The sequence below is a fragment of the Rhipicephalus microplus genome, chromosome 9 (assembly GCF_043290135.1).
Source record: "Rhipicephalus microplus isolate Deutch F79 chromosome 9, USDA_Rmic, whole genome shotgun sequence".
NCBI lineage: Eukaryota > Metazoa > Arthropoda > Arachnida > Ixodida > Ixodidae > Rhipicephalus > Rhipicephalus microplus.
Genome location: NC_134708.1, coordinates 132,524,607 through 132,538,866, shown reverse-complemented (window position 1 = coordinate 132,538,866; position 14,260 = coordinate 132,524,607). Strand labels below are relative to the sequence as shown.

General features: G+C 43.7%; 1 protein-coding gene across 7 annotated transcripts in view; it reads left to right on the top strand.

Annotated features, from left to right (window-relative positions):
* The window catches only part of LOC119163062 (zinc finger and BTB domain-containing protein 41), a 32,832-nt gene extending 22,013 nt beyond the window's left edge, over nt 1-10,819 (top strand). For all 7 annotated transcript variants that reach the window (XM_075874324.1, XM_075874323.1, XM_075874320.1 and 4 more), the window contains one exon: nt 6,632-10,819. In XM_075874324.1, coding sequence (XP_075730439.1) covers nt 6,632-6,869 — 238 coding nt within the window. In that variant the 3' untranslated portion in view covers nt 6,870-10,819. The remainder of the gene's footprint in view (nt 1-6,631) is intronic.
* The last annotated feature ends 3,441 nt before the right edge of the window (nt 10,820-14,260 follow it).

The following is a 14,260-nucleotide window of genomic DNA, read 5'->3' as shown; positions in this document are numbered from 1 at the left end:
AAGGAAAATATTTTTGGATTTCTTAGAAACATCTGTAATGTAAATGTGAAGAAAGAAAAGTGGACTAAAATATAGCATGCCCCCAGCAGAGACCGAACCTGCGACCTTCGATTAACGCGTTCGATGCTTTACCAACTGAGCTACAGCAGCTGTCATCCCCTATTTTATGGGGTATATGTGTACATTTAAACTTGATAGCCAGTGCCGCCAGTAGGCATGACAGTGAGTGTGGAACATACAGTTTCTGCCTATTAGTGTCATGTAGCGTGTGATCCAAATATGATCTTCTTGCTCTGGTGCCATCTTGTAATAAGATGACAGTAGGCAGCAAAAGAGTGTTCCACACTTGCCGTCATGGTTATTGGTGGCATTAACACTATTAGGTTTAAATGTACAAATGTACTGCATAAAATGGACATAGGATGAGTACAACTATACCTCAGAAGTTTGGTCCTTGCTGGCGGCAAGTCATTTTTTCGTCCACTTTTCTTGATAATTACATTACAATTCTAATGACATCCCCTATACTTTCCTTAGCATCACTTTCTGTTAGTTATCATTGCCATAAGAATCTGCATATAGTTCAGACCTGTCCATATTGTGAGGCATATTTTGGGGCTAGCAAACATGATAAAGCAAAGTTGTCACTCTAATATAGCTTGAATAAAACAGAAAGCGAATACATTTATTCACAGACATATTCATCATTATTTATCACTCTATTTTGAAACTCTCTACTTTCTCTAGATGACCACGCGCAGCACCTCATCTTCAATGTCATCAAGGACATTTAAAAATGAGCACTGTTTGAGGCACGATGAACGAGCACCTTGGGAATGCAGACCCAGGTTTTGGTGATCCATGGAGTGAAAGTGTTGAAAAGATTATTGCGGGCCTCATAAAAGTGTTTTATATGTAGAACACAATACTCATGGAATGTACAATATATATCAAAGCCTTTACTGGGTCAATGATTCCAGCTTTCGCACTGACTTTTGTAATGAATACAGTTGAACTGGTTTGTTATAAAGTCGAAAGTACCGAGATAAAAGGCCGTTATATCATTAGCTCCTGCATTTCCAATGGAGGCGGAAATGTTGTTGGCCCGTGTGCTGAGATTTGGGTGCACGTTTTAGAACCCCAGGTGGTCAAAATTTCCGGAACCCTTCATTACGGTGTCTCTCATAATCACATGATGGTTTTGGAACATTAAACCTCACGTATCAATCAATCGTTATATCAGTAGCTCTTTGTATATGGACCCGCCCTTAAAAACGTTCACTAAGTGGCCATGCCAGTTTTTTGATCTTGTGTATGTTTTTAAAAAGTGCGAACGATCATTTTGATGACAAGTTAGGCCATTTGGCATGCTGCAGACAGCCGTTTGCTCACGAGTAAATTCACCCATGTTCACAATGAACTCGCGGCGTTCCACTGAAGCGCGTTACGGCCATGTCGAACCAATCATCCAGCACGTCGCTTATCAAATCAGCACGTCACTTACTCGGCCCTCGCCGTTGCATGCCAGTTCACTTGCAGTCCAATGTATGCGCGTGTTTGTGTGTTCTTTGCACAAGCTTCACTCGGGATCGTGCTTAGGTGGAGCAAGTAGCCTGTTCGTTTAACACACTGAAGAATTTTGCAAGAAGCGCACTCAAGCAGCCTTGCACGATGCGGCAGCGGAGAACCTGCAAACGGCAGCGGTACCACCGTCTCTCCGCTGAGCAGCTATCTGCAAAAGACAGTGATAAGGTTGCCGGCAATGAGCCGAAGACACCACTCTTTTCTGATGCTTATCCGTTTGGGCACCATCGCAAACTGTGTGGAAGTTATTATCAGTAATCGACTGGCCTCTGCTGTTACCGAAAGGTGGAAAACATTTTGCGGCACAGTGTGGTGTTGACAAGCTGAGCGTAACAGGGAAAGTTTATACAAGAAAACTTAACGCTTCTCGCATTTATGGCTTCTTGCATCCAAAGGCATGGTTGGTTAATCGTCGGCGGTTGTAAATGCCAAGAACGGCCGCAAGTCTTCATGCTGCTTCATATTCCATTTCGTTACTTTTTTCCTCACTTTCGTTCTGGCGGTGAAGAAACATCTAAAAAGTGAGTGACCTCGCTCGCAACACCTGAAATCTGTGTGCGGTGCTGGCCACGATCTGTGATATCTTCTTCGCTAGTAAACTACAGTGGGGCACACGCGAACAGGCACCTATCACATGCTTTCGAATGCCTGTTTTGTTTTTAACATTTTTTTTTCGCTTCGTATAGCCATATTTTTACCGTGATGGTTGTTTGTTGTAAAAATAGGAGGCTTTGAAAAATGTTCGCTGTATGTTGACTCAGTTTCATAGGGTAGCATAGAAAAATCGTAAATGCACCAAATTACGGTCGTTACAATGGATAGATTGTTATATCTGAAATCTTTATAAGCGTTACAAGTTAGTAGGTTACAAACCCCAAGAACACGTTATCTTTGATTATTGCAAGCTCAAGAATGTGGCTGCAGAGACTGCTACTGCTCTAAACAGTTTTCAGTCATTGGTTCAGCTCCTACCAGGTGTTGTGTATTTTTAATTGTTTCAACTATGTAATTTACTGTCTTGAACTACATAAAGTATTAAAAATCATAAATCTCTTTTACACTTCTGTTGTTTTAACTATCTGTTGGCCTTATCTGATCGTGCCTAACAAAAAGCACCTTTTTCTCTTCCAGTAATTTAATAGCATGTGTAGCGAATCGTACTGATCAGACCTTTGCACTTGTAGGTATTTAGTCAGTAGTTTTTTCACGAGTGGGGGGGAGGGGGGCAAAGAACATACCTCAATTGTCAGGCATGGTATATATATATTGTAGTGAAGAGGAATCCGACCTCAGCACGAACAAACTCCTTTATTTGCGATAGCAGTGACTGAAGGTCAGATGTGGTGGTCAGGCTTGAGAGGGTGTCCTCCGGGACGTTAGGGCGTCGCGTGAGAAGACGCTGTCGTCGCAGCAGTTGTAACTCTGACACAACTCGATGACATCAGAGACAGTGACAGGGTTCTTCGAGAGCAGTATTTGAAAGGCGTCGTCGGAAATGCCTTTCATGATATGTCGCACCTTGTCAGTTTCTGCCATCGACGGGTCGACACGCCGGCAGAGGTCGAGGATGTCCTCTATGTAGCTGGTGAATGTCTCACCTGTTTGTTGGGACCGGCCTCATAGGCGTTGTTCTGCGCGAAGTTTGCGCACACCAGGGCGTCCAAAAACATCTGCGATGCAGGTTTTGAAGGTCGTCCAAGTGGGGATATCCGCCTCGTGGTTTCTGTACCACAGCTTGGCAACATCCGTTAAATAAAACATCACGGTACCAAGCTTTGTGGGATCGTCCCATTTGTTAGTAGCGCTGGCTCGTTCATAAGATTCCAGCCAATCCTCAACGTCTTTCTCGTCGGTGCCGCTGAAGATGTCGGGTTCGCGCAAGAGCTGGGCACCGGGACAGCTCCTGCGTGGCGAAGCCGGTGGGGGTGTGAAGACAGTGTCGTCAGGCATGACGGACGGCAGCTTTCGGCTACGCAGTTCCAGGACTGTGGAAGACCTCAGCAATCTCCACCAAAATATAATGTAAATGCTAGCTCAAAAGCGGTAGCAGCGTCGGTGCAAAAGCAGCAAGAGCTAGCCTGGTGTACGGGCAGCGTCGCAGCAGCCACTGGCAGTCCTCGTGCCTCGCGCCACCGTGTCAATGTCGCTACAGTAGTGGGCATTCCTCTTCACTACAATATATATATATATTTTCTTTCTTCTTATTTACATTACATTGGTTCTAATAACTTCCCCTATACATTCCTTGGCATTATTGTCTGTTAGATGTCAATATTATATGTATATATATATTAGCTTTTCGATGACTGCATTTTAGATTGAGGCAAAAATGCTGTAGGGCCGTCTGCTCATTTGGGTGCGCGTTAAAGAAGCTCAGGTGATCGAAATTTCCGGAGCCTTCCATTACAGCATCTCTCATAATCATATGGTGGTTTTGGGACGTTAAGCACTACATATAGATCAATCAACTCACCCCCATTCAGTCAGCATGTGCCTTCACTAACCACTACACCACACCACGCTACAGAACTGTCTGAAATCAAACAGGATTGTGTAGACATTGATGAGTGCAAAGAACTCGTGCTTTTCTCCACAAGAAAGAAAATGCCCCTCCAAGTGGTGGCATGTGCAATCTTTTACACACATTTCGTCTTTTTGAGGAGCAAAAAGCCCTTTTCGTATTAACTGGCCACCGCAGCGAAGACGAGTCTACCAGACATGCAGATTGTTTGGACTCCAGGTCACTAGTCCCTGATGGGAAATAAGGCGATCAATGCTTTTGCCCGAGCTTATGTTCACCGGCCCATCCCACAGGACGCGCTAAGGAGGAAAGATGTACTTAAAAAGTACAATGATATACTGCAGCACTACAGGCTAAGCAGAAGAATTTATCCGCTAGCTCACCACAGCCTGACTCGGGAAAAGGCAGTAACCCTTAGGAACTGCAAACGAACACCTATGTTCACGATAGGCTGCTTCACCGAATCTCATCAACTGAGTACTCATACCACTGCAAGCACTGTGGTGTCCAAGAAACTCTATTTCATATAATATGGGGGTGCAGACAAAGCCCTGGAGCCACTACACTAACCAAAGAGCAGTGGTAGGCCAAGTTATCAGACCCGAGTCTGAAGAATTGGCACAGCATGCTTCAATGTTCAATGTGCACGGGAGATGGCAAAGGCCTGTGGCTACCTGGAACAAAGAGGCTGCCCACCTTGGGTGCACAATGCATTTGCTCAAATAAAAGTTTCTTTTTTCTCTCTCTGTGCAGTTACTTCAGAAAACTTTTTAGAGTGTATGTGTGCTTGTACATCTCTGTGAACTCATCCTTGCTGAGAGAGAAAGAAATAAACAGTGCTGCACGTGTGTGCTGCTTTTCTGTCAGAGTTGTATTTTGAGCTGTAATAGACAACTCAAGTTGAATGAAAACTAACTAGCCCGACTCCTAATCAGGCCTTCATCGTGCAAAAAACCACGGTCATTAACCTTCTCCCTGGTCCGGTGGGTCAAGTGGCAGAATAAGCTTAGAAACTGAGCTTCCCACTGTATTCGAGTCCACTGCTTTATTCTTCGCCACTTTGCAAACTGCTGCCATTGCTCCTAATTACCGTAAGCAAGGCTGATCAGATTTATCAGAGACATACGTGCAAACCTTTTTGTGGCACTTTATGTACAGCAGAACTAAAGTATTTAAAAAGATTTATTACAATCATCGGCTCACAGCACCTTCAAAAAAGCAGCTATGGCACTATTCATTTTTGATTGAAGAAAACAATTTTCCTGGAGCAGCAAATGCTTCGATTGCTCCATCAAACGACTGCTCATTCTCATTCATAACAAAGCAAGTGCAAGACACTTTCGCGCCTTGTACTTTCGCCGGCTTTGCAATGCTACAGTACAAAACCCAAAAGAGTCGCATAGGCGGCCTGCACCGCAAGGAATATTCAAGGACAATCGTCACAGTAGAAATTTAGGAAAAATTTCACTATATTAAGACATTCTCTTGTAACATTTTCATTTCCTCGTATCAATATAATTAAGTGATCACTGTGTTGAAGGAAAACTTCACCTTAGTTGTTCGTTTTGCCAGCGTGCAGCTGACAGTGACTACTGTCAAAAGTGGGGAGGCTCAGCCCCGCCAACTTTTCTCAATGGAAGAGCTAGTGCCCCCATTGCCCTCCCCCCTGCTGATACACCGATGCCTTTTTCAGAACTCATTGTGTTTTGCTCATGTCTTGCTAAAACAAAATTCAATTGGTAAAAGTGGCATTAATCAGAAATGGAAAGCCTTGCAAATGATGTGGTTTATATACTAGTGCACTGCTGTTGCTTGCCAGCCCTTCTTGCCATCTGAGGTCATCAACAATTATCTATGAACCATGCAGAATATCTTTCAGAGCCATTCAAGTGGAACGAAGTCGGCATTGGAAGTGTTTTTAAAAAGGTATTGAGACAAAACATTTGCGGCGAGGTAACTTTTGAAGTATATTTGTGCATCACGCTCACATGTTATCTACAAAATAATAGTGATAAATACAGGCTAAAAGATATTTACAATCAATTGTAATGTGTGTGCCATGCAATTATGCACAACACAGAGCACCTTGTGTTGTCAGCATCAATTTTGTTTAATTGTGAACGACCAACAAACAGCTGTGTCATGAGTTTTGGTTTTTTGCCATGCTCCTTGTAGACACTTTTCCTTACAGTTTCGCACATGCATCCATGGCAAGCTCGTCATTGTTTTGTGGTCTCGCGAGGCTAGTTGTGTTCACCAACAAACCACGCTGGCTCCCGCCTCTCCTGGTGCTCTCCCACTGAAACTGTGAATCAAAATTTCCTTAGGTAGTTTGTACTAGCTGTCGCCTGCTCGAGCAAATGAGGTTTCCAGCTATGATAAGTGGTTCATTGGTCACTTATTCAACATGAAAACAATATGTGATATTTTTTTGTCAGTGCTGCATAAAAGAATGCTTTAGAGGTAAGACACGTTGGCATGCTTTTATGTGATAAGGATCACATTACCTTCGCTGTCTGCTCGCAGCGATAGCCCACGTGTGGCCAGCAACCAGTCACGCAAGAGAGGAAACTTCAAGTGCCGCTACTGTGGCCGTACTTTCGTCTACATGACACCATTCATCGCCCACGAATATGCGCACGCAAACGAGAAGCGCTTTCTGTGCAGCTTCTGCCCCCAGGGCTTCGTCACTCGCCAGCTGCTGACAGTTCATCTGCGCGTCCACAAGGATGAGATACTTGCCAACGACGATCCTGTGCCATAGGAGTGCATTGGAACGGTGATTCCGTGGCTTCAGACTAGGTAAATTCGCTGAAGCAGCCTTCATGGACAGGAAAGCCCTTCTACTACCTGGACCAACCTTTGATTGTTCTATTTTCTCTAGTGATTCAAGACCAACTAAAGTTCATTATGCCATGTTGTGTACTAACAACAGCCTGCTAAGTTGGTGTAACTGGCTGTGCACACCATCTGAATGTGGAGTTGTGCTGCGATGTCGTGACTGCGATTGTCACCTTGCGGATTTGTGCGGTGGATCTTCATTGATTCACGTACATCGGTCCACATGTGCCATCTGCTATCTTTTGCATGCGATGTTTTCTTTTGCCTAATATGCAGAAACTACTTATGTACTCTTGGAGTGGTTTGTGGTGCAAGGTTTGTCTACGAAACCTCCTGAGCTCAACAATTTTCTTTAAGCCGGAAGGGAAGCAAACAAGCGGACTTGCTTTTTCCAGGGCTAATGATTCATTATTTTGAAAGCTGTCAGTCACTGTGCTACCTGAGTTGCAGCAGACAGCAACTACAGTGGCACTATGTGGCAGAAGTGAGCTGTCTGATCTCTGAAAAACTTTGTAACAGCATGATGTGGTGCAACCCACATCTGCCTTCAAGTTCTTTGGCATGAGGCTTTTGGCAGGCTGTGCAGCTTCCTCAATCTGTTAAATATTTTGTTTTGCGTGTGTATGTGTTATGAAGTCATGCATGGTGCAGCTGGCATTTGCTCTATTAGCATCGGACTGGTGATGATTTTGCCGTCACCAATACTAGTGCAGAAGTGCTTGTCTGGCTAAAGCAATGCAGTGGCAAGCAATTTGTAACATAGATTTTGGTAAAGACATGCTTTTTGTTGTTACGTTATTGTGCACCGCGTGAAAGAAGAAGACTTGGGAGACGAGCAACTACGCGAACACAAGCTCAAACTTTAGACTAAATTTGTTGGACAGACACAATGCTTTTATGCAGTTGCTTTTCTTGGTTACAACAAAACATTTACAAATGGTTATTTACGAGAAATATAAGCATTACAATACCAATAACCACTCATGCCGAGGAAACATGCAACTACTGCACATCCTGCATTATGAGTTCAGATACATTAGTATGTTCGTCTGCATTAGTCCCAATGAAGCCAGACTGATGCAGTCATTCCCCAGGCAAATAATCTTGGATGCCTCAATGATTTTGCTCGTCATCTGATTACAGTGCTTAGCGACCATTTCAGTTTTACACAACTTTGGCTGGCATCTATGCCAGTTCTATGCTTTGACTGCTTCTCTTGTTTTTTGTTGACTAGTTTTCATTTGTAATGTGATGGCCTGCTGTTTTGATATTTTGTATGGATAGTCTGTTTATTCATGTAATGCATCAGCATGAAACTCTATAAGCCAACTCAGAAAACATTGTGGCCACTAGGCGTTAATGAGTAGCCAAATGGATGTGGCCCTCTAGAAACTGTGTGATACCGTTCTACCGAGCATCTTATGCCTTGTTGCATGTTTACGATTCCGAATTCTGTGTGGGTGATCTGTGAGCAAAGTGCCTTGTCAAAAGTTATGCTGCTCACTCTCCCTGGCTTTACTGGAAGTATCTATCTTCCACAAATAAATTGAAGGCAGCACCTTCTTTTTGAATGTGTCCAATAGGATTGCATAGGTTGACCAGCTTTGTGCATGAACACAAGTCAGAACTGGGTTGTGGTGTTTCCCTCATATAACGGACGAGAGCTCGTGCACCCTAGTTTTTCAGTTGTATGTGTGCAGCTTGGGAGTTGTCTGTGAGGAATGGAGCACCAATGATGTGTTGCCTGTAAACTCTGGCTTGAAGAGAAGCAGCCACAAAGTTGTTAACATGCGAGGGACCCATGCAGCTGGCGGCACCATGTTAGTTCATTCATTTTTTTTTTTCTGAGCTGCAAACAGTTATAGAGAGGTCACTCTTTAGGCCTAACTCCACGAATTCGTTAAAGCGCATCAGCGAGTACGTTTTTGACTTGGCATCGTGCCCTCCTCCTTAAAGAGAAAGGTCATGTGGCTACCCGAAGCTGCGCGCTCTGTCTCTCGATATGAGAGAGGGCTTGGCGCCGACGCACTGCAACAACTACGTTGGGTCAGGCCTTTAGTGATACAGCGGTCTTTGAAAGCACCAATTTGCTCTTCCATTCTGTTAAGCAAAAGCTGATGAAGTAGATCGCACTCTTTAGAAGCAGCATTGCCATCCTGCAGCATAAACAAGTCAGTAATACCTTGGAGTTGAGTGAGTGCTCACTTTGGATGGCCATTGTAAGTGTTAAAAAAGTCCATTTCATGGTGTTTGTGGATCAGCCCTGTTATAGATGGCTGTCTTAGTTTGGCCATTTGTTTGATAAAGTTGTTTGGTAGAGGCCTGTGATTTGTCAAACGAAGGATTGCTTTTACAAATACATCCAACATACTTCTAAAGAAAAACACTATAAAAAAAAAACGATTTCCTGGCTTACCCTGGTTCAATAAATTATGGTGTTTCTTGCATGGGAAACTGCAAAATGGCCGCCTGTATATTTCTGAACAAATCAGTTTTCAGAGATGTAAAGTGCTATTGTAGCAGCAATGAATCAAGTCTTGTAACTGGCAGCCCAGGTAGATTAAGGATGTCGTACACTGGCGAAATCAAGTTAAGTGTATCTGTTCAGACTTGCCGAGTTCTCACAATTGTAGTTTGTAGACGGCTGCGTTTGACCAGGAACAAGTTATAGATCTGTGACAGCTACAAATTTTACTAGCCCAACTACTTACTGTTCAACTTAGTTACATATTATATTGAAGGGTGATACACTGCTTGATTGCATCAATCATAAATGACAGGCTTGTGTATGAACAAGTATTGAATTGCCCATGTATAGTTCGTGCTAAAATAGAGCAAGTGTTGCCATTTGCCTAGCATTGCAACATTATGTGAATTATTGATCACACCTTCTTTTTCGTTCTTTCTGTTTTTGCCATAAGCATCAAAGTTGTTTTCATACAGAAGCGCACGTATGTTTTTCAGTATGTGGTCTTGGTCACAATGCTGTAATTTGCATCGAGAGATGACTGGATGTTACATTCTTTTATTATTACTTCTGCATTTGTTTTTTCTACATATACTTTTGCAGAGTGCCCACTTCCTCATGTCGAACTGTTTGCCACAATTTTGCTCGGAAACCACAGTGCAGCAACACTAGGCATGAGGGGGGTCAGCCATAGCCCGCATTTGGGGCTGTGCTCGTGACTATGCCCTAGGTCACTTTTATTGCAGAAATAATTTACATTTCTGCTCACTCGCATGATTTGCGTTCTGACACCTGTCAAGGGGCAGCTTATTTGTTCGTATCAATGAGTGATTATTGCTGTATTTGGCATATTTACCAGTTTTTGTGTGAGGGACTCACACATATACAATCTGTGCTAAGTTGTAGCTTTCAGGATAATGTAACAGGACTGAGCACACTGGTTTTTTTGGAACCAATTCTGTTCCTTTATTTCTTGTCATTCCTATTAAAAATTTCTGCACAAAGTTTGAATTGAATGGAAAATGGAGACTCGAAGAGATGAAAAATTCTTGAACCAGTGGTGTCACTGTTGCTGTAGGTGAGTTTTCCATATGGACAAAGTTTAACATACATATATTTGGTGTAGTTGACTAGAATGCTTTTGTGCCATGCTCTCTCTTTGTACGTTACACAGGCTAAGTGCAACACGTTAGTTAGTTACAATGTTGCCTCCTCTTTTGCGTTCTTGCACTTCAATGCTTTTAGTGTTTTGTTTTGTGTAATGCATATGTGGGCTTGGGTATTTCATAAAGTTGTAATTGTCAGTGTTTAGATCCCCTTTGAAAGCAAAGTATATAGGCAAGGGCCATAATTAAGGTGTCATTGCACTGTGCCCAAATGTTTCAATAAAATGCTTGGTTATCCTCTCTGTTGACAACTCGAATTAATGCTGAAGTTGCTGATGATGAAGACATGGCTTGATAAATGTTGCTCATGCACTCATTGAACTTTTTCTAGTCTTGTTTTTACGCCAAAGCTGTTTAGCAAATCACTCCTTGCGATTCGATCGCAGAAAACTATCGTCTGAATGTGTTGTGCCACAGAAATTGGGTGAAATTCCCTTGCTCACCACTTTCCAATAAAGATGAAGAATGTAACAGTTAGCTTAAAGGGGAAGTCCGGTGCACTTTCGAACATGTTAAGATAATGCTGTTTTCTAATAGTATTGATAGTCCTGCAAAAGCTAGGGTGGGTCATTTCGCCCAGGCACTCGTCAAGAATTTTGATGAAGCTTTAGTCGAGGAGTCGAAACAGAAACCCAAACAAGCAGCTGCTCCGTCATGCACGGTGTGTATAGGATGATGACGTCATGAGATCCACGACACCCCACCACAGCTGGCCATGGTGTAAACATAGCTCACGTGCCTCTTCTGAGGTGCGAAAAGCAAGTTGGCGATGTCATTCGATCGGAATAAAGCTGTGCCGCTTGTCTGAACTTACCAGTGACAAGTTCAGCGATGATTGCAGCTTATAGAGATAGATTTCAACTCTATGTGGAAGGTACGATCTGAGTGCGGAAGCATCGCTTTTTGATTTGAACCCGCCTGCGCGTAAAGCATCTGTCGGGCCTCGAACCAATTTCCTCGTTGCTTAATATTGTAAGACCAGACAAGGGCGACTATAACAGGCTGTGTGCAACTGCCAAAACTTAACTGGCCCCTCCGCGATGGTCTAGTGGCTAAGGTACTCGGCTGCTGACTTGCAGGTCGCGGGATGAAATCCTGGCTGCGGCGGCTGCGTTTCCGTTGCAGGCGAAAATGCTGTAGGCCCGAGTATTTAGATTAGAGTGGACGTAAATAAAGAACCACAAGTGGTAGAAATTTGCGGAGCCGTTCACTACGGTGTCTCTCATAATCATATGGTGGCTTTGGGACGTTAACCCACACATATAATAGACAAAACTGAACTGTGCTCGCGTTGTCGTCGTCTTGTAGAAGAAAGTGCGTGCTGCGTCCGTCTGCTGGGAAAGGCGGGGTTTTTGAAAAAGAGTAGGCCTTTACGTCATATATGCAAGGTCGCCCGCGTTCACAAGTGCGATCCCACAATCGGCTACCATTTTCAAACTTTGTTTTCTAAAAAAATTGGTAGATCCCAACTACAGAGGGAATTGATGATGTGCTAATCACGAATAAGGAAGGTTGAAATGTCGCATTAAAATCTGCACAATGCTACACGGTGGACGTACGTAAATTGTGCTGTACACGGCTTCCATATGTCATAATTATCAAGTTTGCGTCTGGCATTTGAGCTCGTCATCCATTTGATTCGTGTAATACCAAATTTAATATGTGTGAAACTAGCGAAACGGCCGTGAGCGCACTATGAGCGTGGCATGTAGTCATGTTCTTACGTGCCATACATGTCATGATTTCCACGTGAGGACCTGTCACTTATGGTTACCATGCAGTCACGCCGTACCATACTAGTTTTGCGATAGGTCATGTGAACGAAACCACCACAGGAGCAGCAAGACCATGACATGTAAATCCTGAAATTCATGGCATGCATGTCATGATTTTCATGTTATGACTAGTAACTTATGCTTGTCTCACAGTCATGTTATGCCATACTGATTTCGGTATTGATACCATTATCCAAACGTCCAGGAGAGCTAATAGTCGTAGGCGGCTTCAGATAGATAGATAGATAGATAGATAGATAGATAGATAGATAGATAGATAGATAGATAGATAGATAGATAGATAGACAGACAGACAGACAGACAGACAGACAGACAGACAGACAGACAGACAGACAGACAGACAGACAGACAGATAGATAGATAGATAGATAGATAGATAGATAGATAGATAGATAGATAGATAGATAGATAGATAGATAGATGATAGATAGATAGAAATGGTTATACTTGCCGAAGTTCGGTCACAAATGCTTCGCATTGAAAAAAAAAAAAGTCGCAGCTTTGCCGCAAAGGTGAAGCAGTGAATATGATAGCAGCAAATTTGAAGGTGACACGCAGAATGGCAAGCAGATCGATACGTGTCCCACGTTTCTCACGCACAAATAACGCATGCAGTGTACTCACAGCTACAGATAAACGCAAATAAGCGTCTCAGTTGTGACTTCACTGTGTCTGAAAAGCGCGCTCTTTCGCAAGCGGATACTGTGCAACAATTGCAGCGACCATTGTGCACCCGGTTACTACAACAGAATCGTTCCGATGAAAGCGAAAGGCCAGACAGGACTCAGGATCCTCCCCATCACGAGATAAGGGCACGCGATGGAGCGTCCAACCCTTTTTCTCCATGTAGCAAAGTACACTCTAAAAACTGCGGAGTACTAGTATCGGAGGGGTGAAAAGGACAAGTTACTCTTCAGAGTGTTTTACTCTCGCAAAGCATCAGATAGAGTGAAATTAATTTTCACTCTGTATGAAACGAGAGGGAAACAGCTTTCTACTCTTCCTCTCATTAGTGAAATGCCCATAAACTCTTCAGACATGAGAGAGTAAAACGCAGTTATACTCCTGCTCTTGATTACCTTTAGATGCGTCGGCACACCGCGAGGGATTAGCACTGCTTAATAACCACATATATATGTAATAAAACGTATGCATTTGTTTGTGGAGGGGTCGGAGGCGATTAACAAAAAGAACAGCGTTTCCAGCGCGCGCCAGCGAATTTCAGCGCGCTGGAAGGCATTTGTAACTCCTAATATCCACGTTTTTAGCTTTGGATCTGTGTAGGGAAATAAGCTAATACTATCTTATTTATTCGGTAGTGATCGAAACCCAACGCAAGCAGCTGTAACATTCTCCTTTTTTGTATTAATTGAAACGGGGTGTTGAACCAGCAGGAGTTGACTCGGCGAACGAAAGCTTTATTTAGCGCAAGGGCTAACTGAACGCAAGCTTGCGATCACAGCAAGTCTTCTTCCTTTTCTATACTCGAGCTCCATGCCCACTGCCCTCGTTACAATCACCCCCGGACGATGAGGGAGCCATCCTGTTGACCTAAGGACAGGTGTACACAGAAGGGTCATGGTATGGCTTGAGCCGAGAAATGTGTACGATTTCTTGTCCCCGACGGCGCTTGTCCGGAGATGCATCCAGCGGCTCGACCAGGTAGTTGACAGAGGATGTTTGGCGTACAACTCGATAAGGGCCATGGTACCCGGACGAAAGCTTGTGGGCGAGTCCTGGAGGAGTAGAAGGAATTCATAACCACACCAGTGAGTTCGGAGCAAAGTTCATAGGCGTGGCTGACGCGTCGTGGCGATGTTTTTGGCGCGTCTGGTCATGTGACGTGAACGCACGAGCAAGCTTCCGACATTCTTCAGCGTGTGCT